At 26.1% G+C, this 26,594-nt stretch overlaps 1 protein-coding gene across 1 annotated transcript; it reads right to left on the reverse strand.

Moving 5' to 3' along the window:
* Window positions 1-1,124: 1,124 nt before the first annotated feature.
* LOC145829321 (uncharacterized) lies at window positions 1,125-16,339 on the reverse strand. The gene is made up of 4 exons (XM_082937086.1): window positions 16,299-16,339; window positions 7,511-8,965; window positions 2,623-2,696; window positions 1,125-2,047 (listed from the first exon to the last, which is right to left on the reverse strand). Exons 1-4 carry the CDS (start codon window positions 16,299-16,301, stop codon window positions 1,858-1,860), a joined length of 1,722 nt encoding a protein of 573 aa, XP_082793212.1. The 5' UTR covers window positions 16,302-16,339; the 3' UTR covers window positions 1,125-1,857.
* Window positions 16,340-26,594: the final 10,255 nt, after the last annotated feature.

A 26,594-nucleotide genomic window follows, 5' to 3' on the forward strand; every position in this document is an offset into this window, starting at 1 on the left:
TGTTTATTATTTTTTCTTGATGTTTATATATATTGCACAAACTTTATAGGTTTTTAATTAAATATCTTGTACCAAAACTGTTAACATATTCTGATAAGAACTAGTTTTAGTTTTCTTATATTGATGCTTGGGATGGTTATACTGTAGAGTTACCTATTTTTTCGTTACAATAAAATTGCATTGAACTTGGATTTAAGTTTAAAAATTAACAAATAACTTACTTTTGTCAGATTATTTATTTCAAACATAATCCTGACGCTTTACTTCAAGTATTAGTAGCCCTTATGGTCTGCATTACAACATTAGTCAACGACAAAACTTATGTACTGAATACTTTCTAAAACTTTTTTTTGCAGATATCCTTAAGAAAAAAATCAATTTCACAACGTATCTTTTAAACAAGTTTATGGAAAGTGAAAAATTTAGGGGTTGACAACATACAGTCTTACCAAGCAGAAGTTTTTACGCGCAATGTATATTTAATCTGAGAAATATTTGTGCTGACAAATAAAACTGATCATTTTTGAAAATTTTTTTTTTTTTGGTTTTCAGTACACAGTTGTGTTGATTAAATGATAAATTCATTACAGTTGTTCTCTTTAAGAATAGAATCAATTTATAGTAGAATTATTTTTAATTACGGCACACACAGACTTTTTGAACAAGTAAGGCCTGCAAAAGATTTTTTAGTAATTTTGACCTGCCAAAAAGAAAAGTTACTCATCCCTAGTATAAATACAGCAAACAGCATATTTTAATTTTTGATAATTCTCTTTATAAGAAATAAAACATCAGTACAACTCTTGCCTCTACAGTCTACAACAATAAAAGATTTTTGAGATTCTATCAAGTATTTAAGACCCTACTTAATAAAAAAATTAAATTACAACTTTTTTTTTATTTTTTTAGCAGAAGTTTTTGATAAGCACGTAATGGCTTTAAACTTGAAAACCATTTTACTAAATTTATGTATTTAAAAAACTAAACACTTACTTATTATTCTGTGGACTATATATTACGTAAAAAGTCGTGAATTCCTTAATGCTTGAAAAACACTTGTTTAACATTTTTTATAAAAATTTCTGTATGATAGCGTAGCCGTCGAAATTTTATAGTGAGATAATTTAAGTTAATAAACAAATGTTCATTGTTCTAACAGGATTATTAAATTCACACTTTATTTAAGAAAACAATTCAATCTAAACAAGAACAAAAACTTATATCCTCATAATCTAAAATTTGCTAAAAGACATTATATGGTTTAAAAACTATTTTAGGGTTGCCAAATTTTTTGGCAAATTTTCTCCAGATTTTTTAAAGTTTCTTCCAGGTTTTTAAAAGTAGACGTTTTAGAGACTTTTTTTTGTTTAAATCAAGTTTAAGGTAAAAAAAACTGTGTTAAATAGTATAACGATATTGAAAAGATACTATTAAGCTATTCTAAACGTGTTTTTTTATTAAAATTGATGATGACAAAAATATCCATATGATAGATATTTCGTGTAAAATTTTAAGTTTACTACTTAACATGTAAATTTTGTTTCAAATTCCAGGTCTTTCCAGGTTTTTTGGCAACCCTGTAATTTTCTATTTGTTAATTATTTTTATTGAAAACTATTTTTATACTTAAGATCATTTTTAAGTTCAAAACACAATTCATTTATAAAACAACACAATATGTTTGATCATCATCCAAACATCACTGTAATGAAACTGAGCAAAAGAATAAAAACCAAGTGACGTTGATGGTTCCAAGAACTTTGTGTTCAAACACATCTAACAATTTAGCTCAACCAACAAACCTAGTTTTTCAAATCAAAAAATTTTAACAAATTTTCACACACTCATTCGGTGTGATTAGTAATAGCGCGCCTCTTTCCTTTCCTGCGCTCTCTTGTCTTCTTCTTCCTTGACGCTCCTTCGTCCTTCCCTTCGGCGCTCTTCGCCTCGCTCCCTGCCGTGCCTCCTGCGCCCTTCCCCACCGCGATCCTCTCTCTCTTTACGGTCTCTTCTCGAGTCGCGCTCCGATTTAATTTTGGATCGCTCACTGTGATTTGGAATTTATTGAAAAATATCAGCTTAGTGAGAGACTTTGTTGTTAGGTTGAGAAATAGAAAAAATGTATTTCATGTGTTAGACAGTTCAAATATATAAATATATATATATAGGATTAAATTAGATTAAACTAAAACTTTCTTATACGTATTATTAAATTTTAACTACTAATTGTATATCATAAACTAAATAAGAATATAAATATCACACTAACTGTTCTACGAACTATTGTTTCATGTTATAACAAATAAAACGCTACCAAGTATAGGTAATTAGCAATATTTTTTTTTTTTTATGGTAAAAAACTAAATATATAAAAAAAATATTTAATATAAATACTTTTATTTTAACGCGAGGTCAGCAGTAGCTTTTAAATAAACTTAAAAACTTAGTTTTCTTTCAAGCTTTCGTTAATATTTTTTGTAAAATAATAAACTACATTTTGACCATTTAGTTATCAACCAATTATTTTTTAAACAGATGCTTTTGTAATATTTAATAAGCTTTATATTTACAATTACACCTTAAATAAATAAACATATATAACTATACAAATGTACAACTTACGCAGCTTTTAAGCTTTTACTCTCTTCTTCCCATTGAGCAGATTTTTTTGTTCCTCCAGATGTTGAACTTATTATCTAAAACCAAACAAACTAGTAAGAACAGAATATTCTTAATTTCTGTTAAATTATGTTATCAAATGACATGCTATTATAATTTAGACTTATAAATAGTGATATAACAAAAAGTTAGGCTTATAAATTGTTAAATTTAATTTTACTTCAACTTTAACATTAATAATTTTAAATACAAATATACAAATCAAAAAAATAAATGTTTTAATCTTCTTTTTAACTTAGAAACTATTGTAAAAGTAGATACAATAAGAACGGTTTGAAGGTGTTAGTTAAAAATAAAATTTCTTAAAAAAATGTTCAGTTTCTAAAATTTTTAGTTTACTCAGTTATGAAAGTAACTCGATAAGATATTATATTTTATATAAAAAAAGGTTATTTAAAAGTCAACAACTATAGTAGCGGGAAACTTTGTTCAGGATTGCCAAATGTTTTTTTGTAAATTTCGCCTAGGTTTTTAAAAAAACAAAACGTTTGGTACAATTTTATTATAAAATTAAATTTAAGTTAAAAAGTCTTAAATAGTATAACAACATTGAAAAGAAACTGTAAAGCTATTTTTGATCTGGTCTTACATGGAAAAAAAATTTTAGTGATAAAAAAAGTATTTATTTTTATTATATATTTTTAGTATTAAATCTAAAACTTGTTACTTTACAAGTAAAAATACTTCAAAATTCCAGGTTTTTCCAGGATTCCAGATTCTTTGGCAAACCTGTTTATTATATATTACTTTCAAATTGTTATCAACTATAATTTAGAATTAGTCTCATTAAGTTCAAGTATAATTTTATTTCAGGGTGGCCAATAGTTTTTGAGAAAATTCTTTTTTGGGTATATTTTAAGTTTAAAATTAACCTTAAAGTAAAAAACTGTGATAAATAGTACAACAACATTGAAAAGATACTGTAGAGTTAATTTAAAAGTGTTTTTAAACAAAAATTTTGATAATGTAAAAAAAAAATCGGTCTATATGATAGATTTTCGTACCAAATCAAATTTTGACTGCTTAACATATAATAATTGTTAATTTTTAAAATTTCTAAAACTTAGGTTTTTCCAGGATTTCAAGTTAAGTGGCCACCCTGTTATTTTAAATACTCAGCTTAAAAAAAAATTATTACAAAATATAACTTAGCAAGAAATGCATAGTATTGCAATTCATTATTTCTAAAGCAAAAAAAAAACTTATAAGCTTTCTATTAAATGACTATACACTACCATGGTATGTCATAACTAAACAATTAAAAAACATCATTTATAACTTTTAAAAATATTTGTCTTGTAAGTATTGATATATTAGCACTAGTTAATTAATGGAAACAAAAAAATAATTTCTAAGTAAATTTTTTTAATACAACCGCACTAATCGAACAATTTAGTTTAAAAATACTTTATATAACGTCATACGTATAATAAAGCTAATTCAATTGTTTAAAACTAAAAGCATAAATAATAATTATTAAAACAACATTAAAATTTCATGACAATATTTTAGCGCTGATTTTTACAGAAAATTAAAGCACTGAAGTTAACAAAAAAAAATTATAACTATAGAATTTTGTTCAAAATAAACAACTCAGCTATTGAAAGAAAATTATATATAAAAACAATACTAGATTTAAATGATGATTAGTTAAGTTTGCAAACAATAACTAACAGTATGTTTTTAATAAATTATTAAATTTAACGCTACAAGATAATAAGAACAAGGCAGTCTTTCATATAAAAATAGTAAGAGTAATTTTTGTAAAGCAACTGTGCGGTTGTCATCATAATCGCAACTTAATTAGCGAAGGAGTCAAAAAATCCAAAAGCGTTAAGGTAGTAAAAATAAGAACGATACTTGCTTATAAAACTACAAAAACAGCATCAAATATAAAAACGGCTTTTTAACTTACTATAATTTATATTTAATGCTTATAAATTCTTCTGTTTATTACTACTAACATCCATTTACAAAATTAAACACCAAAATATGTAAACCGCTTTTTAGAGCAATCACATAAATTGGACTATTTAAAAATAATTTCAGCAAATGATTAAAATTGGTATTAGAATAACTTTAACAAACATAAAGCTGAAGTAAAGGATTTATAAATAATTTTTCAGTTGCTTTGTACTAACACTTCTAAACAAGACATATATAAACCCAAATATTTACCTATTTATTATATCTGCAAAGTGATTGTATTGAAAACAAGTTGCACGAATTTTAAACAATGTTCTAGACATGTGATCTTTTTCAAAACAATTTTGGATTTTCTTTATTCATTAAGTCAGCGTCATAGAAAGCAACAGGTCTCAGTTTCCAACATGGATCAATAACTAAAGTACATTGAGATCAGGTGATGAAGAAGGCCACATAACCAAAACCGGGAAAATTGTCTCTGCACCAAGCTTGGGTATTATTAAAGGTGTGAGAGGGGACAATGTCTTGTAGGAAGGTGATATCTTTATTTTTGAAGTGCTCTTATATCACACAAGCTAGGGTCAAAAATGTCATCAATGTACACTTTTGTTTTAGCCTGTCCAACAAAAAGCAGAGGACGTTTAAACAAATAAAAGCTCTTTACAGAGTGGCCACTAATTTTTGAGAAATTTCTTCCAGGTTTTTTTAAGCACACGTTTTTGGGTTTTTGGGTACACGTACTTAAATTAAGTTTAAGGTTAAAATATGTGCTAAATAGTATAACAACATTGAAAAGATACTATAAAGTTACTCTAAACGTGTTTTAAATAGAAAAATTTTGATATGGAATTTTTTTTTTATCATATGACAGATATTTCGTTTCAAAACAAATATTACTACCCAACATGTAAAAACTATTTGTAATTCCAGGTTTTGATTTTTCTTTAAAATCGCAGGTTTTATCATATTTTTTCAAACTTTTCTTAAATTCCAGGTTTTCTTCAAATTCTAGGTTTATTAGCCACCCTGTCTTCATGAACGTCCTGAGTGTCAGGCCAGCAATCGATCGTTTTGTAAATAAAACCTTGCCTCAACAGTAAATGTTTTTCCATCTAAAATTATCACACTTCTGCAATTCGCTTTTTAACAAATTCTAAAGAAGACCAGCTCTCACAGTTGTTTTCTATTGTTGAAGGACATACTAGACAAGTTAAATAGAAGTAGTAGTAAAACTCCACAAGGAGCACAGCAACTACACATACTTGTGGTACATTTATGTGAAAAATCCTTCTTTTAACAGGATGTGGCTTTTAATAGCACAAACACTTATGTTGTACAAAAAATACCATCTTTGCACAATTTACCATGAAACCTAGTACAACAGGGTTACCACTCTCAAAAAAATAGCATTAATGACCAAAAACTAGCTTTAGTTTATAAGAATGTTAAAATTAATGTCCTAGAGGAGACCACCTTTTATTAAAGTTGATCTTGTTCTGTAAAATTTAATCTTAACAACCAGAAACTTTTTTTCCCTTTATAAAATTCAAAGTAACTTTTGTGGTTAAGCAATCAAAGTCAGTGAGTTTGATAGGTTCTTTATGGAAAGCAAAAACTAAAAAGGAGAAAAAGCCTATTTTACTAAAAGTCTTTTATCTTCTTCATTTTCAAACCAATCTTTAAAAAAAAAATTAGAGCTAGTTTTTTATTAACATTTAAACAGTTCACTTGAAAAACATTTTATAAATCAAGAATTAATAAATTGAGTTGTAAATTGATTATATAATTTAATCACTAATTTATAAACTTTATTTTTCAAAAAGTCTAATATCTTTCTTAAAAACATTTTAAAATCTATTTAATTACATTTTAAATTTTATACACAACCACAATTGTTTAAATATTTTAAGTGTATTGAAGCGCAAACGAGTGTTTATGAAAAAAGCTTATACACACAATTAAATGCAAAAACCATAGTTTGCTGTATACATAATTTTTAAGTGATTTGTAGTTACATTAGTCATTGTTTTGCTGCCTAAAGTTCATTAACAGTTCAAATTCTGAGTTATTGCGAATTATCTCCATAAATAACAACTTTTTTTTTATTTTATTTAACCATAATAATTATTATTAGCTAGTAATAGACCTTCTAGTACGAATTTATTTTTAAAATATTTTTAAGAAATGGCCCTTATAAGTATATGAATTGTCATAAAACTTAAAAATATTTATGATTGGAAATAAAAAAGACTTCTGTTCATTATGACTAAAATTTCATTAAAAATTTAATGATGTTTTAAAATTTTTACTAAACTTTTATGTTCTTTTGATATTTATTTAAGGATTTTCACAAATTTAAATATCAACTGGTTCAGAGGATTGATCTAAAAGAAACTTGTTTCTTAACTGAAAAAACAACTAGTTTTTAGACTAATTTTAAAACTTAACGCTTTTTAAATCATAAATTAATGACAAAATATTTTTATTATTTAACGTTTTAAGTTTGAGCCAAATCAAGTGTTAAAATATTAAATTAAAGTATCACAACACATCTCAAAAAAAAATGAGTTTGATATTTTTAAAATTTATTTAAGCCTTTTTTAAACTGTAAAATAAGTTTTAATTGTTGCTATTCAATACTAAAACAAAAATGAAACTCAAAACAATTTTTCTAAATATCAAAAACTTATCAGTACGCCTAATTAAACACAAATTACACTTAAAATTAACTAAATATTTTCTAAATAATAAAAATTTAGGTTTTTAGCTTACATTATAATTACAACAAAACTTTGTTTAATATAAGTTACTTGGTAAATTCAAATCAATAAAATATTTTAGAAACAAAAAATTATATAATAATTTAAACAATTTTTTAGAAAAGAATTTAAAAACAATCACTGACCTTATTGGTGCTACTAAGAGCACAAAACCCCATTTGCTTTTGCACTTGATCAACATTGTTAGTGTATTCTATTTCAGAATTGCAACTTTCTTCATCACTACTTTCTGATTCAACTTCTTCTCTTTCTTTAACAAAATTTTGTAACAAATCAGACATGTTTTCTGCATCGCTGTCCCAACTGTACGGCTGTGTAGATGGCAAGTTTTCTACATCAATACTAGTTTCTAAGTTCTTTTTTGAAGATTCTTCAAAAAAAGCAGCAACTTTTTCACATACTTTAGAACTATTTTCTTCGTTTGACATTTTGGTAAGTCTTGCACGAATATCCTTAGGAGATTTTGACCTGCGTTTTCTTTCTTGAGTTTCTTTTGGACGCTTATGGCTATGCTCACTTCTTTCTCCTGAAAGCTTACGTTTATTATTTCTTTTTTGTTCTTGTTCAGGCGAGCGATTTAATCTCCTTGAACTTAAGATGGGTGATTCTCTTCTTGCAGTAGATGGTCTAGACTCTCTTCTTTTAGGAGACCTATGTTTAGAAGACTCAAAGATAGAAGGCTTTGTTCTAGGAGATTTAGGTCTTTGCCTGGGTGATCTTGACACACGTAAACCTGACCTATTTGATCCATTTCTTAGTGATCTTGCCCTATGAGATCTTATTTGAGGTGATTTTGATCTATGAGCCCTAATTCGAGGTGACCTTGTACTTTCAATTCTAATTTGAGGCGATCTTGATCTTCGAACTCTAATTTGAGGTGATGGAGATCTTCTAATTCTAATTTGAGGTGATGGAGATCTTCTAAATCTAATTTGAGGTGATGGAGATCTTCTAACTCTAATTTTAGGTGATCTTGATCTTCGAACTCTAATTTGAGGAGATGGTGATCTTCGAACTCTAATTGGGGGTGATCTTGATCTTCGAACTCTAATTTGGGGTGATCTTGATCTTTGAACTCTAATTTGAGGAGATGGTGATCTTCGAACTCTAATTTGGGGTGATCTTGATCTTCGAATTCTAAGTTGAGGTGACCTTGACCTAGGATATCTAGTATTAGGTGACCTCGCCATAGGTAGTCTTTCTCTAACATACTTTATGTCATCTCGATACTTCCCAGATGTCTTAACTGTAACGTATTCTTCATTTCTACTTAAAGGTTCATGTCTTGATCTACTATATTCTATTTCATTACTACACATATTTCTGTGTCTGCTGTTTTCTCTATTAACATTATCATAATACAAATCTTTGGATCTTTTTTCACTCCTTTCATACCTATCTGAATATTCATGAAGTCTTGTTCTACTAATTTCATGCCTTCTTTCTGCAAAGTCATCAGGTGATAAATCTCTAACTTTAGAATAACCACTGTGTCTTACACCTCTTTCTAATTCATACTGATTTCTTCTACTATCTCTCTCTGGACCACGATCTATCCTTCTGTCACTCTCGTATCTGCTCTGTGAAAAAAAAAACAATAAGAAAGTTTACACAAATTTAAAACAGTTAAAAAATTAAGATTAATTACTTTTGAAGTTAAATATAGTATTTAACTTTTAGTTGTATAAATATTTCTTTTCTTCATATATATATATATATATCTTCTCTACGCCTGCCCTCTACAGATTATAAGTTCATATATATAATTTTTGTAAATGTGTAATCTTTTATAGTCTATGCATAAATTTGTATATGAGAATTTATTTTGTTTTGTTTTTTGTGCATACTAAGTTGTAATTAATCATACAGGACTATTTGTTTGTAATTATTTTTACTTTGTTATGTTTAGTTTTTTAAGTTTCATTAAATGTAATTTGTTTGTTTCTTTTTTCGTGTGTATTGTTTAAGCTGCTCAGGTTTTAATGCCTGAGTCCATCTCCGCACAATAAACTCAAATAAAAATAATTAGACCTAAGTAAACATAAGAAAATACTAACAAGCCATCATTAATATTACAGCAAGGTAATTTTTTTTTATTTACTTCCAGAATTTATTATTATATAAGTAACTATTTTAGTTGTATTAGTTCATGTTAAGTTTCAATATCAGTAAAAGCCGTAGGGGTCTACCTTGTTTTTACAAGATGTGACCTTATTTTCTCGAATTTTGTTTTAGCTATCAGACACTTTTTAATGCTTATCAAAACTCTAAGTAGCTTTTGAGATACAAGTTATCAAAGTTGGGGAGTTCATCAAATTTGATATTAGTGTCTTATGGGAAGTACAAACTAAAAATTTGAAACTACTTTCTCACTAAGATACTATATTTTTCTTCCAATCAAATTAAATTTAAATCATGTTTTTAGTTTTTTACAATACTTAAACATTTTTTTTAACCACCTTTTTTTTGTTTCAATAAAAAAGGGTTGCCTAACATACTCATCATATTATTATTTGTATTAGAAACTTTTACAAAACGGACTATATCTCTTCTTTTTTTTTGTGGTTTACAAAGTTGACTTATCTTCAAACTTTAAGCTTTTACAGAAATATTTGTAAAATTTTTTAATTCTTTGATCTTCCCTTCACCTTTAAACTACATGAAAAATATATCTGCCACTAGTAGACTTATCATGAGATATCTAGAAATCAACATGTAGGTTTAGTAAAGAATTTTGATATGCTTAAAGTATGTATATGTCAAAGAAAACCGCATCAGTCAACAGGGTTAAGCTAGTGATTTCATGTGATGTAAGACAAGCTCAAGTTCCGGCCATATTGTTTTGGGTCAACAGATCATAAGCTATTTGTAGACTAGAAACTAGGTTTTGTTCTCATTTAAACTCAACTAACTGGAAAAATAATTTAAGCAACACAAAAAATAAAAATGAAACTCTTTACTTAGTAGCTGCAGACGTTAAAGGTTTGTACCCTAACACGTGTCAAGAACTAATTAAAGCAAGTATTTCAAATGCTCTCCAATAATGTACAAATTACATAAAAGAAATCAGAAAAATTCTGATTGACATCACAATTTTCTGTCTTGAAAATATGGTAGTTAAAAAGGGCAATCCCTTCTACAAACAATTCAAAGGAATTATAACTGATGACAACAACTCAGTGTCATTTGCAAATATTGCACTGCACCACATTATAATGCCAATTGCAACTGCCATTAAAACTATAAAACTCTTCAAACGCTACATTGATGATATTGTCTTTTTGTCTGAGACATTAGATGTTACAGATAATGTTAAAAGACGATTGAAATGTGCGTTTGAAGAACACAATCTAAAGCTAGTTTTTAGACAAATATCCACAAAAAATGATGGTGACAAACTGGAGTTTTTGGATGTTAACCACGTCATTGATAAGACAAAAATAGACGGGTTTTATGTAAAAAAACTACATAAAACCTACAGCAAAAAAATTTGTATTTGTAAATGGAAAATCACACCATCCACGCTCCATTTACAAATCAATTGTATTTGGAGAGTCAACAAGACTAAGGAGAATACGCGCACGCAACAGTGATTATTAGAAGCAATAAAGTCTTTAAAAGATAAATGTTCAAAGTCTTGCTTCTGTAAGGCTTTAGTTGACAATATGATTAATATCACAGCAGAATGGAAAGATCGGTTTGGACCTCAAATGAAGAGAGCAAGAGAAATTAACGAGAACATAAGTGTTTGGACGACAAATTTGTTTCTAGTTATTTTCCAGTGAACTTGTTTCACTAGGATCTTTTGTTAACAAACACTTAAATATATATTTTGAATAGTTACGTCATAATATATATTTTTTCTCTTTTATTTGGGATCACTTAGGGGTGCGAGGCAGCATTCCAGGGGGTGCGAGATGGCATTTCATTTTTGATTAATAAATAAGAAGATTTCACTCTCTGATTAAGTTTATAAAGTTGAAAGTACATTTTGTTATAACAAGAAGTTGGCGCTAGTTTTCTGAATAAATTAATTTTGTTAATACGTCATAGAGCAAGAGCGCTTTACTAGAAGTAAATTCATTTTACTAATTTCATTTAATAGATGTTAGTTTAGAATTAACATTTCAGTAAAGCTTCTTAGAGTTTTACACCTGTGAATTTTAATCATCTATTCTTTAAATATTTTATTTTCTTAACTGGCCATTAATTGTTTAAAACAGTTTATGAGCTTGCATATATATTAATTTAAATACTTAGATAAAAATTAGTATCTTCAGCAGGTTTTTTATTAGCTGTTAAGAACAGGTTCTGTTAAGTCTATTACATTTATAATGTAATCTTTTATTAAGCTTAGTTGTGCAAAAAGTGGTGCTTAAAGATTTAACATCAGTAAATTGTAAAGTTCACATCAATTACTCTATGTTATACCATTTAAGAAAACTTGTTTTTAGCTTTAGTGAAACCAATTTTTATAGATCAAAAAGTATTCAATGCATCAACTTTATTTCTATTCATTCCTTTTTTGAAGTTAAACCGTTTACCTTTTTCAATATACTTTTTTCTATTTATATTGTAAGCATACAAACTTTTTTTGCATTTGCTTTTATACATATCTTTTGAAAATTTAAGACTGAATATCTTTTAACTTTTTAAAATCTTAACTTAAACCTTTATTATTTTGAAACCTCCTAGCTGCCAATAGTTTTGAAAATAAAACATTACATAAGCTTAACTTAGAACAGCTGATTTTTATTTTTAAGTACATATATTCATAACTAAATGTATAAAAAGTTTAGTTTTAAGTTTAAGCCTAATATTTATTACTTCTATTCTACTATTCTAGTGCTTTTTCCTCACTTCTAATGTTTTCTATCTTATAAAACGTTATAAACGTTCAGATGTTTTCTACCTCATAAAAATAGATAAAACTTGTTCGAATATAGTTTGTTATGTTTTTAAATTTCCGAGTATTTTATTTTTGTTAATATAGTACACTACCATAAAAATTAAAATACAAATTATTAATTAATTAAGTCAATGATTTCATAATCAAACTATTAATAAATAATTATAGCATATAGTGTTAGGGGTACGAGATTAAATTAAGAAATTTTAGGGGTGCGGGGCATCAAAAAGGTTGGGAACCACTGACTTAGTTGCATGAATGTGTTTTAGTTTCTGTTAGATTATAGTTCACTGAAGAAGGACTGTTGTCCAAAAACGATTTGAACTAAAGTATGCAATAAACTTGTAAATTTTTTAAACCATCTTTTGATTTTTTGTAACTATTGATGCAGGGAAAAAAATCACAAGTTAAAACAATTGACTGTGTCCTGGACCAATTTGAGATTATATAGAAATCTTGTCTCATTTAAACTCATCAGTCAGTTGTAACCAAAAAAATTAAGTTGTCAATCTAAAATTAACAGTTTATTATGTTATTACAATAGTTGTCGTGCTACTTTTAATAAATTGTCCATTTTGCAAGAAATCTTTTATATAACCCAAATATAACAAAGAAAGGAGTTTTTTTTTCACTATGATTCTGTATAACATAAAAAATAAATAAGTAGAAAAGTAGTTACAGATATAAAATATACTTTATTGAAGGTATCTTATGTAATTCTCCTTAAATTAGAAGTTTGGAAGTCAAATACAACACAATTTATTGAATTTTATGAAGAATATAATATGGTTCAAAATTGGCTTTGAACTAGAACAAATAATTCAAGGTATAAAGGGTTAAGGAGTATTTTACAGAAATTAGTATTGGGTTTTATATAGTGATATACTTTTTATATCACTATATATAAAACCGGAACCGGACTTTTCTTTTATATCAAGATCCAGCATGATCCGGATATCAGACAAAAATGGCAATATCCGGCCGGATCCAGACCCGGATAGTGAGTCCGGTACATCACTAGTTTTCACATAAGATTAGAGCTTACATTTGTAGTTTTAAAATTTCATTTCTATAAAAGCTAAAAAAAACTATGAATAACTTTAAATTTAGTATAAGGAAAATTGATAGAAAGATAAAGTACATCACAGAAACAATATCTGGTAGCTAAGATTAAAATCTATTAAATAAGATCAACTTGTAAAAATCAAGGAGGAACCCCCTAAAGCCTAACCAATCTATAATCAATTAAAATCAAGTTCTTGAACAAAATTAACTAGAAAATCACAAAATATTGAAAACTGGATCAGCTTAAACTCATTCAAAATCTAAAAAGAAAACCAGCCTGAGTTTTTCAAAAAATCTTAAAACTAGCCTAACAATTTGGTAGTAAAGTTTTCAATTTCAAAACATAGGTATAGAGTTGCATTTCTGAAATGTTTATTTCATAGTTTAAATGTAAACAAATTCAAATTAGTCATGTGTTCAAAGTGAGCTAATCACGGTAGGTGTTTAATTTTAACTGACAAAAATGGCTCTTTTTAATTTACATAGGGTTTGTTTTTGAAAAAATACTTAACTGTATGCTCCTTTTTACTAAATAGATCCAAATCGGCCGGACCTGGACTTTTTTTCAAATTAGGATACGGCTGGACTTGGATCCGGACTTTTTTTTTCATATCAAGATCCGGCCGAATCCGGATATTAGACAAAAATGGCAATATCCGGCCGGATTGGGACCCAGATAGTGAGTCCGGTACATCACTATTTATATAAAAGCTAAAAGTATGAACTAAAATTAAGTTTTAGTTTTATAGATTATAAATAACTCAAATAATTTTAGCATATAGTCATTTTTGTATAAAGTTTGCAAAAAAAAAATATTAAAGCTTAACTCTTTCTTTTCAAGGTAGAACTCTATAATTTTTGGTGAAAAATTTCTTAAATAGTTTAGAAGAAATATTGAGTAGAAATCTTTTATTTACTCAAAAAAAGCTTTAAATTAAAAAATCAAAAAAGGGCTGTTTTTCAATAATTAAATTAAAAATTTATAAAAATACATTTGTGCAAATTGTTAAATTATAGAAATGGACTAAAAAAATTTGAGGAAAATTGACCATAAAAAAGAGGATAAGATAGATAGTTAGTGAAATAGTCTTTTTTTGCTGTTTTGAATTGTGGCTTCATTAGGAACTTAATCAACTTTCAGCTTTTACTACATATATTTTATTACTTCTTTGGACTTTTGTTAGCTGGTAAAACAATCAATAGCTATGATAAAAACAAAAGTAATAAAGATTTACTTGTAAAAAACAAGGTTGACCCATATATGACCTTAAAAAATAAATGCAATTGCAACAACTTCACAAGTTATCAGACCTTCAGTAATACTTTTTATGTTGATTTTGCTACATAGTATTTAACTCTAAATATTCTTTCACTTGTATAAAAAGCTAGACATTAGGGTATAATGATAAGTAAATTTTAAACAATATATAAGAAGATTTTATAAGTCTTAACAAGTTATATGTTCTGAGGTGTATGTAATAATTGTATGAAATTTATTTAGGTAACAGAACTTTGTTGTTAATCTGTAAAAACAACTTTCTTCTTTTTTCTTGTATGCTAAATTTTAGCTAATAAAAGAAACTTTTAGTCAAACTCTTTGTAGATTTATATTTCGAATATACTAAACATAAAAAAACTGAATTAAAATTTTTAATTGTCTTAAATAAAATGAAGTAGTGATGTAACTATGATGAGTACATTATCTTGTAATTTCATAATTCAGATATAAATTAAACTTTACATTATTGCTTTGAAAATTCAATACTGTGTTTTTATATATATTTATCCCTTCATGAACCTTTTTTAGTGTTTTTGCTTTATCTAACTTCTAGCTGAAAAAATAATGATAATACTTTAAAATAAAACAGTAACTTGGTCATTCATTTTCGGACACATATAACAAACAAAAACAGGGTTTCAACTGAGCTTTCAAAAACCTATTTCAGTTTTATTTTATAAAATCAAGTTTTTAAACAACTTTAATAACTACCCACTGTTAAGAGCCGCAAACTAAGTGTAAATGAGTAAATCCACAATCTAAGTTATTCAGTCAATTTGTGGTTTTAGACCATTTTTTGTTTTAAATATATTCTATTATGCAATAATATTTTTTTATATCAACAACTGTTCATATCATAAGGTCTGCCATAAACTCAAAACAGTTGAAATTCTTTGTTTTATACAAACTGTTTTAAATTTTATTCTTTTATTTTCTGAATTTTCAGTGTAGTTGGAACGCTGTAACAAAAAAAAAAACACTTATATTATTTTATTTATGTATAGAAACTGAAAAATTTTTGAAGTGTACTAATAGTTTTGTAACAATGAAATATTTTGATGATTAAATAAATTAATTCATTTTCTTAAGTTTAGTCATAAAAAAAAATGATTGGATTGTGTTAAGGGAACAAGGGGGTAAAAAAAATTTCAGTTTTATCTTATTTTATAGAGTTTAAACTGAGCTAAAAGATGCTTTTTAGATATTTTACAAGTTAAAAATAATTTTTGAGATATAGCAGGTCAAAGTCAGAGGCAACAATAGGTACCTTATGGGAAGCACAAACTAAAACATCAAAAGACTATTTTATTAAAAATCTATCTTCTCCTATATTTTTTAAGAACCTCAAACTTTCAGGAAAACTTAAAAAAACTACAAAATAAAAGTTTTATTTTAAAAATATAAAAAAAAGAACTGTCTTATTTTTGTCATAAAATTTTTGTTTTCCTTTTTTTTAACTTTGTTCAGGCAGAATTTTCTAAATATTGCAAGGAACATTTCCTAAAAGTTTGAGGCAGTTCTCTCATAAAACGTAGAATTTAGCAATTTCTAGTTATTCCCCGTTTTAGTTGATAAATAATATAATATGTTTAAAATTCAGCTAAACTAATTTTTTTTTCTAACAAACTTATTAATCTAAAAAACAAGAAAATTAACTTACCATGTAGATGAATTTTTCTTTTTTGAATTATTTAAAAAACCTAAAAAATAACTTAGTTAAAATAGTATTCATAGTAATTTTTTTACAGGAATGAAAATTTTTAAACACAAAATTTTACTATGCCTAAATTTATTAAACCATTTTTATCTCATCATTTAAAGAGCTCAAGTTTTTTTTTTGCTTTCTGTTATGTACAGGGTTGCCACTTGCTTTTTCTATTTTTTTTTCAAATTTACCAAATTTCTTTCAGGTTTTTGAAAGCACATCTTTTTTTTGATAATTTTTAGTTGTAATTTATTATTTAGTCAAAAAAAACTGCTTTTATTTAAGAATTACTGTTAGTATTCCAATTTATTTTATTATGTTGGAACCTGTACTAAATTTTTCTAAGATAGTTGTTCAAAAGCCTAAATTTAATTTTTTTAAACAATTTAAATCCTAGAGAAAGATACTTAAGAATGTTTTGAATAAAAAGATACTTACTATTTAAATTGAAATCAGAAACTAGTTATAAAAAGTAATCATTGTTAACAAATAAAACTTTACAATAAAAATATAAATAGTAAAAAGGGGGCATGAGACCATAATTTGAAACTTACACTAGATATTCTGGAGTTGATAGTGAAGAGCAAAAAGGTCTTAAGTGCATTAAAGTAAAGTTTTTTGAAAAAATGAGTAAGACAAAGTTGCCAATTTCTGTAGTGAAAAAAGAAACTAGCCTGAGCTACTAAAAACTAGCTTTAGTCAGGCAGCACTAATATTAAACATCTTTAATAATATTGTTCCTTTATAGCAATCTACTTTTCATATTAATTGCACATTGTATTTCAACAGCTTTTTTCCGGTGCATAACTTACTAAAAATATATAACAGAATGCATTTCATTTTCTTTAAATTTATTTAAGTACTTTCAAGTAGGACTCGTCAGAATATGTTTCTACTGGATTGGAATGAATACAAATTGAAATAAAATTATACTATTCAATATTATATAACAATTTCTGACGAGTCCTACTTGAAAGTACTTAAATAAATTTTAAGAAAATGAAATACATTGTATTTCAAAATCACTAACAACATATTTATATTCTTGCTCATTTAAAGCTTATAAAACACTTAAAATAACTCCATTTTAAATACTGACTATATAAGACTGTAAACATTAACAGAAAAAAATCAAAATTGAATAAAAATATATATACTTATGTTAAGTAGTATAGGGGGGTAAACACCCTTTTTTGGTTTTTGATCTAATTTTATATAGTTTTTACTAAGCTACAAGATGCTTTTTACAGATTTAAAAAACTCAAAATAATTTTTGAGATATAGCCAGTCAAAGTCGGAGGCAACAATAGGATCCTTATGGAAGGCGCAAACTAAAACTGCAAATAACTAGAAATCACTAAAAAACTATCTCCTCCTACCTTTTTTGATATAACTACCTCAAATTTTCAGGAAATATTCCTTGCAATGTTTAAAAAATTCTGTCAGGACAAAATATAAAAAAAATTAAAAAAAATTTATATAACAAAAAAACTAAAAAAACTGTTTTTTTTGTTTTTTTTTTTATATAAAATTTTATTTTTTAATTTTTCCAAAATTCCTTCCGAAAGAATTTTTTAAATATATCAAGGAACATTTCCTGAAATTTTGAGGTAGTTATCTCAAAAAACGTGGGAGAAGATAGGTTTTTAGTGAAATAGTCTATTTTTGCAGTTTTAGTTTGCGCCTCCCATAAGGAACCTATTGTTGCCTCCGACTTTGACCGGCTATATCTCAAATTATTTTGAATTTTTTTAATCTGTAAAAAGCATTTTGTAGCATAGTAAAAAATATATAAATAAGATCAAAAACCAAAAAAAGGGTGATACCCCCCTCCCTATGCCCTTAACACAAATATAACAGAAAAAGATACAATAACCTATTAGTACAAAAACTAACTTTAAAAATTATCACTGTTAATGTTATCATCACAAATTTTAATTTAAGGAACTTCAAATGACATATTAATGTCGAGCAACCTAAAGGCTTTAAGTCTTATCTAATATTTGAAATCAACACTAGAAATTTGTTAAAATTAAACTTCTATTTCTTATATTCTAAAAGTTTTTAATGTAAAAAAATAATACTAAATCTGCCCTCTTGAAATTTCCATTATAATTCTTTAATTTTAATGAGGAAAAGTACAATTGAAACACGCAAAACAAATAAAGCAGAGTATGTATACTACTTTAAAATTATACAAAGTAATCAATTAAAAACACATAAGATTAATAAAAAAAATTAAATTTTTATAAACACAAAATGGATTTCAAGAAAATAAGGTACTAGCAAACTCTTTCTTTTTACATAACTTAGATATATTAAATTAGATTAATATAGTTTCAAACTTAATTATATCAAAATTATACAAGAAAGTATTTAAACAATTAAATATAGAAATTTTCAAATTATCACTCCTCTCAGATTTCTTCACCAAGTGTTCAGATATAGATAATATTTCTATTGCATTTCTGACTGCAAAGCTCTTTTTTATTTTTATTGCTAACGTACAATTAAATAAATTTCAGTACATGTACCTTGATAGTTGAGTTACAGATTTCTTAGAGGTTTGCCCAATGTAACTACTTTCTAGAAACAATAAAATTTATCAACTAAAAAACTTTTTCTGGGAAAGTCTTTTTGTATTTTCTGCTTAAAGTTAATATTTCTTAAGAAGTAAAAAAAAAACTCCTGATTTACAACAAAAAATATTTTATCTTTCTTTCAATAAGTTTTGAATTTGCTCTAATAAACAGAAGTTTAAATTATATCTGGCGTTTTTCTGGGCAAAATTGTTTGATTGCATTTGTTGGTTTGGACTGACTTTATTACTTAATTTTCTTAAGTTTCAGGATATCCATTCTACTTATAAACTAATTATATGTTATCCAATTCATCAACTAGACAAACTGGTAAGCAGTTTGCTTTCTATAAAATACCATATGTCCATATACCTCACATATCTCATGTTAGGATATTTTATGTCAAAATTAGGTACTATTTTTTGTTCATTATGCCCCATTAGAACACTGGCTATTGTAGGATTTAGAGCTGAGCCCATCACAACTTCTTAATTTAACAGAACATTATGTCATTTATACTGAGTTCTACTTATTTTGAAAAAAAATTAGGCAAATAAAACTTTTACTTCTCATCAAAGATTTATTTTACTTTGTGCCATTTCAATTGTACATTTTCCAATGAAAATTGAGAAGTATATTATTAAACTTAAGTTGTTATTTTAATGAAAACAAAACAAAAAGAATGATACTTAGCTATAAAAACACGAAATCTAATAAAAAGTTTGTTATCCCTGCTGCCTCAACACAAAATTTAAAGTATTGAAATCTTTAAAAACTAAATCTTTTATTAAAGTTTTAAGAAAAAAACTAGAAGCTAGTGTGAGTCAGCAGAGTTTTCAAAAATTTCTTCCTAGCCTGAACATGTGGCAACAATGATATATCCAATAATATAACAATTATTTTTCAAAAATATATGCATAAAATGTGCAAGCTATTTGAAATTCTAGAAAACCAAGACTTTGATTCTACAATTATTAATTCTTGTGTAAATTTTTACTTGTCATTCTGATTAACTCTTTGTAAATTTCAAACTAGCTAAGTTAACCTGAGTGTGTCACTTTCTTAAGTTTTCTTGTTGCTTTTTATTAAAAAATCTATCCTTAAAGTAAAATGTTGTTTTTAATAGTAAAATACTGCTGAAAAGATACCAAAATGCACTACTTTAAATGTGTTTTATAATAAATAAAATTAAGTATATATTTCTAGTGATATACAACATTTTTATTGTATATAATAATGATTTCTTAACTTATCTGCAGTTTATTACTTAACATTTAAAAATTTTGGAAATCCAGACTTTTTAACTTTTTTTATTCAAAATTGTAAGGTTTCCCTGGTAAAATAGTATACTTCTTTTTGTAACACTTTATATGATTACTCTTGTAGTACAAACAACAAAAAATGTATAAAAAATCATAAAAACCAAAAATTAAGGTGGGAAATGGTGTAGTGCCTTGTTGTAAACTATGGTTCAAAAGGTTAATATAAATAAGTTTATACAATCTTTTTTATTTTAGTCTGACATAGTAATTTTTCTAATTAAAATTTTTCTCACCCCTTGTAATTGTTGGTCAGAACTCAGTCAGGCTTATAATTAGATGAAACAAACTAGCCTCTATCAGTTTAATTTTAACAGTGTTACATTTTTTGTGATACATTTTATTTTTATTTTTAAAATACTTAATATATATATAGCCTTGATTTAACCTAATGTCCAAATACATAAAAACCCTGACATTAGCACTAACATATTGTTATGATAAGTAGATCCAAATCTGCTTAAAACAACAAGTGCTTATTTTTTTTAACTCAAACTTATTATTTTTTACCTGGTCTTAAAGTCCATTTTTTAATTTCTAAAAAAAATTAACATCTCAAAACAGTGATTTTACAAAGCAAATTTTGTGGTGAAAAAGTTGTTTAACTTTTTTTTTGTAAAAATATTAGTTACCCTGCCCTTTGCATCTATAAACGCTTTCTGGAAATAAATTTGTTAAATTAGCTTTTTGACAAGAATTATCAAGTAAAAACAAGGTTACCACTAAAATTTTTTTAAAAATTATAGATAAATCCATAAAATATAGCAAATTATTAGGGAAATTATCAAAAAAAACAATGAATTTTAAACGTTACAAACATATTTTCAAGGTACATGAAGTAAAACATGTCATTAATCGATCATAAAACAGTCTTAGTCAGAAATTTAAGTAAATTTTGAGAGTTTTTGAGCTCTAAATTTAGTTAAATAAGCAAACTTTAGATAAACTGTATTTAATTTATAAGAAAAAAACTGCTAGGTGGTGCAATAGAGTCACAGTTTTTGTACTGAGATTGCAAAGATTTTGACATAAAAATTATTTTAAAAAATGTTATGATAATTTTTTCAAATAGTTTTTTTTTATGCATTTTTTCACCACCACATAGTGTTGCTGTTTTGGCTTTCAAATCTCAATCACCATACAAAATGACTTGATTTCTAGGGATTTGCTTCTACAACAACTTCTATTTATTCATAGGGATTTTTCAGATTATTGCAAATTTATAGGGATTTATATGGAAGTGGGAACCCTGTAAAAACTATATTTTGGGACAGATGATTTGGGATTATTGCACTGAAGAGAGCAAAAACAAATATTTATAAGCAGGAAATACAGCTAAACACAGGGTTGCCACTGATTTTTTTCAAAATTTTTTCCAGATTTTCTAATTTTCTTCCAGGTTTTAAAAGGTACACATTTTTGGTTCTACTTTTAGTTTAAAGTTAAGTTTATGGTAAGAAACTGTGTTAAATAGCATAAAAATATTGAAAAGATACTGTAAAGCTAATTAAATGAAATGTTTTTTAATAAAAAAAAATTGGTGAATATTTTTTTATTTATACAATAAATTTTTTTAGTCAAATTCAAATTTTACTATATGAAAATTGTTAAAATTCCAGTTTTTTTTGCCTAAATTGTCAAATACCAGGTTTCCAGGTTAGTGGCAACAACATGATTTTTTTTAACCATCAAAAAAGAAAACAACCTGTAAGTCAGACACAAATTTCCATTTTACCAACATCTACATTTATATACAGTTGCTACTACTCTATTCAGTGTAACCTTTTTAAACTTATCTGTCTAACAAAATACTTTTTTTTGATAAACCTGGTCCAAATAAGTTTTTAAACAAATTTAACAAAATTATTTAAAGTATTGTCAACCCCTAGTGCATCAAAATGACCAAAAAATCTTTCTCTACTATTAAAACCAGCTGTAATTATTGTCTTTTTTATGTAAAAGCCATCCTGAAGTTTAGAAAAATTCAAAACAAGCCTGAATTTGCAAGATAACCTTTTGTTTTTCTAAACTTTTTGTGTTTTATTGTCTTTTTTTTTTTTTTGTGCATTTGTGTATAAACTAGATTAAATATATATTTTGTTTTCCTTTTTGATTTCTGTATAAATTTAAATTAAATATTTTATATTATTTAACTTATTTTTAAATATATAAAGGAACATTTCTGTTAAGGTTTTTTACTTTTTCTAATACAAGTTTGTTAAGAGAGAAACTATTTGTCAAGTTTTTAAATATTGATCAAGATTTGTGTTAACTTAATGCTAGCAATAAATTACATAAGATTTTCTTTTAGAGTTTGTTGTTTTGTAGCTATTGTTTTTAAATTACACTGCTTAATGGTATATTGCTGCTTAAATTTTCAACAGCTAATTGTGGAATCACCTGGTGGCAGTGATATCATAATTGGATTGTTGCTATTGTTGTTTTGTACAGAACTTTGCAGCACTTGCTTGGGGATTTGAGCTTCAGGATTTTCCCACACTTTGTGGTTTTTAGTGTTGAGATTTTAACCTTGTGAGTGTTTGCCAAATGACGTGTCACCAGGGTTTTTTTCAATAAAGGGTTAGGATTAGTTTTTTTTTTTTGGTTAGTTAAAAGTTCTACTTTTTTTGTTTATAGATTTTGTTTTATTTTTTAATTAAATGGTAAAATTTTTTCTTAGTAAATTTAAAGATAGGGTAGGTGGAATAACACGTGATGAGCTCAAACTCACTTGCATAACCTTCAGAAAACGTTTATCGTTGTAGAGGGGAGAGTGAGTTAATTCTGATTTTTTTCTACCTTAAAAAAAATAAAAAATAAATAAAAACTGAATTGAGTTTGTGGTAACTCTTGAATTGAAGCATATTTAAAAAATGAGTTTTTTAGATCTCTGATTATTGTTTTTTTTTTTATGTACTGGAATAATTTAATTTTTTTAACATACTTCATTGAGATAGATACTTATTTTCTCATACAATTCACTGAGTTCAAACTAATAAAGTTTATTATTCAAAAGTTGATAATTGTTTGCACTTAAAATTTTAAGACTGAAACTTGAACATTCCTGTTAGCTGAATACAAGATTAGTATATGCTTGTTTTTTTTAAGCAAATAACTTTTATTTCATTATAGCTCTTATTTGGTATGGATATAAAATATAAATCATAACCAAACATTTTTTTAATTTATATTTTATTAACTTGAAATATACAACAACTATGTTCATTTTTACGAACAAAAAGTTCGAGCTAGTTTTAAGAATAATTCAATACATTTACAAATATTAATTATTTTGAAAACATTTTATTGAACAATTAATTTTTATTTGTCTACAAACAAACTTAAAAAACTATTTATTCTACTCTATTAAAAATATTTCAGTGGCCATAGAAAAATATTGTTAAAGTTTTACTGTGCATTTAAAAATAGAATTGTTACTGTACATTTGCAATTTTTATTCGATTTTGATTTTTATTCTTAAGTCAAAGAAATTTAACCGTCTTCTATATTCTTTTTTATCGAGGTAATTATGTTTTTTTTTAACTGATATAACTACTTAATAAAAATTATACAACAAATAACTGGGAACATGTCGTAATTGCTTTAGATGTTTTAGTCTTCATCTACTACAGTACAGGAATCAGCAAACTGCAGCCCTCAGAGCAAAATTTTTTGGTCCGCAAAGAAATTTTCAAACAAAATCGCACTTTTTTCAAAACTATTAAGATAAAAATCATGTTAAAACTTACAATTAATTTCATGATTTGTTAATAACTCTCTAATAGTGCTCTTTTATGGCTAACTCTACTATATTTGCGGTTCAGAATAGAATGTTATTTAAATTATTTAAGAATGACTGCAGCCCGCGAGCAACTTTTTATAACAAAAATTGACCATTATTTATAAAAGCCTGCCGACCTTGATTTACAATTTATTAACTACAGTAAAAATCACATCGTTTTATCTAAAGTTTTTGATAAGTGGCTGTTGTAACTGTAAGTTGAATGTTTTTACAAATATGTTCGTTATATTTTAGCAGGGACGTAGCTAGCTCAAAAAAGTTACGAATCTACAAAAATTAAAACATCTGAAATGACGGCAGATAACGTCCTAGCGGGAACACATCAACTTAAACTACCTCTAATGTTATTAAATTTAATCTGAAACTAAGCAGTTATGTTAATACATCAAAAATGGATTGTTGATGTACGAGTGATAACTGTATACAAGGCAATTTATTAATTTGCTCCACACCCACTATGACTTTTTATGTATTGCCATTTGTGTAAACCCAGAAAAAATTCATTAAAAATAAGTATAAAAAAATCACAATTTAATGCATTACATAACAAAAAAACATTTATATTGTATTCAAAATAATACGTTTAACGTTGTCAATAGTAACAACAAGTTATGCAAATTTTTGTAACATAAGATTTTGAATTTTGAAGCTACAGCTTTCATAAGCATCAATTTTGCAATGCATTTTTTTTTGACAAATTAAAGCTTAGCTTTAATGCGCTAAATGTTACAATTTGGATGTATTTAATTTGTTTAATCTTTACGACACTAAAAGTGCTAGAGAATACATACATATCGAAATTATCTATCAGGAGTGCATAACTCAGTTAAAATAATTTCTTAAAACTAAGAAAGCAGAGTCTTTTTAAGCTGAAATAAAAGCAAACCTGTATTTTAGCATTAGAATAAGCAGAGTGTAGCTGGAGATCTAATTTTCCGTAAATCATCGTCTAAATTACCCGCTTTTAAGTTCATAAGTTAACTTTACATTTACCATTATTTAAAATAAAGGTACGTGTTGTACGATAACTTTAGTGTAAGCTTATATTGTAACGAGGAAGTTTCAATTCCTAAACTGAAGCTTTTAGAACATTTTTTAATAATACCATATAAGACAGTTTCATTAAAAATAATAATAAAAAAACAATTTCTTTAACTAATAAACTGTTATTTGTGCATATAAAAGTAGTTAATATTCGCAATCACAATAACAAGAGTTACAGTTTAAACAATTTGATTGAACTTAGTTACATGAGATGAGTTAAGCTATTTGTTGCCCACTGACAACTATCGCTACATAAAAAAAAAGTAAATTGGTTCTCTAATCTATTGATAGCTACCTAGCTTGGCATTGTTTACAAAAATAGTTCATTTATAATATCGTTCTTTTTATTTTAAGTTGATTTTTTTAATGTTAATAACAAAATTAGTTTTACCATTTCTGAGCAGAATTATTGTTTTTGTCTGATGGCATATTTACTTTAAGTAATTTTATACATGATTAAACTTTCTGTAGACAATATTTTTAATGCATACTAGGTTTTCGGTATTTCTTTTTCGTCTTCCTCCTAAAAATTTTTAAACACAGTTAAAGTCTGCTTAAAGTATATGTTTCGTAAAGTTTTAACATATATTATATTTAATGTTTTTACTATCATATGTATATTTTAAGATTTGTATTTTGTAACATAGTTTATAGATTACAGCAGGGGCGTATCTAGACTTTTTCCAGTGGGGCAGCACATTTTTTTTGTGCAAAAACAAAGTATTTTTTGGGAAGCTTTTAATAAATACTTTAAAAATTTATATGAATCTCTACTATACAACTGTAATAAAAATTTCTGAGCTATATAAATTTTTTTAAATATTATTCAACAAAATGCAAAATCTTGATAATTAATACAGTTCTTTAGATTTTAGTAAAACAAATAAAATATAAATAATTTTGATTGGCTTATTTTGTATCAAAATTTTCATTTTTCATATGTGCACCTTTTACAATTATAACATTTTTATACAGTTTTTACTTTCTTTCAACATAAATACTTACAAAACTACGTCATATTAAATCAACAATATTCAAAAGTTTAGCAAAAAGCACAACTCAGTTTACTTATATATGTAAAGTTTTGGTCAGATAACGATATATATTAATAATTTAAACTTTTTTCCCCTATACATGGGGTGCAAAGTAAACAGGAGAATAGTCAAAAAACGGCCCTGGATTACAGATAATATTTCTGCCTCGCAAAGTTGCCATTCTTAATCCATTTGATAAAAAATACTCGAGCATGACGTCTTTAAACAAAAGTTTTTTAAGTATACAGTTTTAGAATACTTTATAGTTGGCAATCTTTCTACTTAGTGCTCGTGGTGGCATCGCATGGTTTTTTTGTTAGGGAATGCAGAGAATTTAAAAAAATCTTCAAACTTAAAAATTCTATTTTATACTAGTTCAAGACCTTTTTATACTACAACGTCATCAATTTGCAAATGTAACAAAATACTTCTCTGCTAGAAAAAATAAAGTACCTATAATACAATATTTAATA

The sequence above is a fragment of the Thalia democratica genome, chromosome 2 (genome assembly GCF_965202585.1).
Source record: "Thalia democratica chromosome 2, ktThaDemo2.hap1.1, whole genome shotgun sequence".
Taxonomy (NCBI): Eukaryota; Metazoa; Chordata; class Thaliacea; order Salpida; family Salpidae; genus Thalia; species Thalia democratica.

What these genes read in the sequence shown, in the direction of transcription:
- LOC145829321 (XM_082937086.1), bottom strand. An exon ending in CTCTTAGTAGCACCAATAAG is followed by an intron (nt 2,697 to 7,510) that starts GTCAGTGATTGT and finishes GTTTGGTTTTAG; the next exon opens with ATAATAAGTTCAACATCTGG. An exon ending in AGTAAAAGCTTAAAAGCTGC is followed by an intron (nt 2,048 to 2,622) that starts GTAAGTTGTACA and finishes TCCAAATCACAG; the next exon opens with TGAGCGATCCAAAATTAAAT.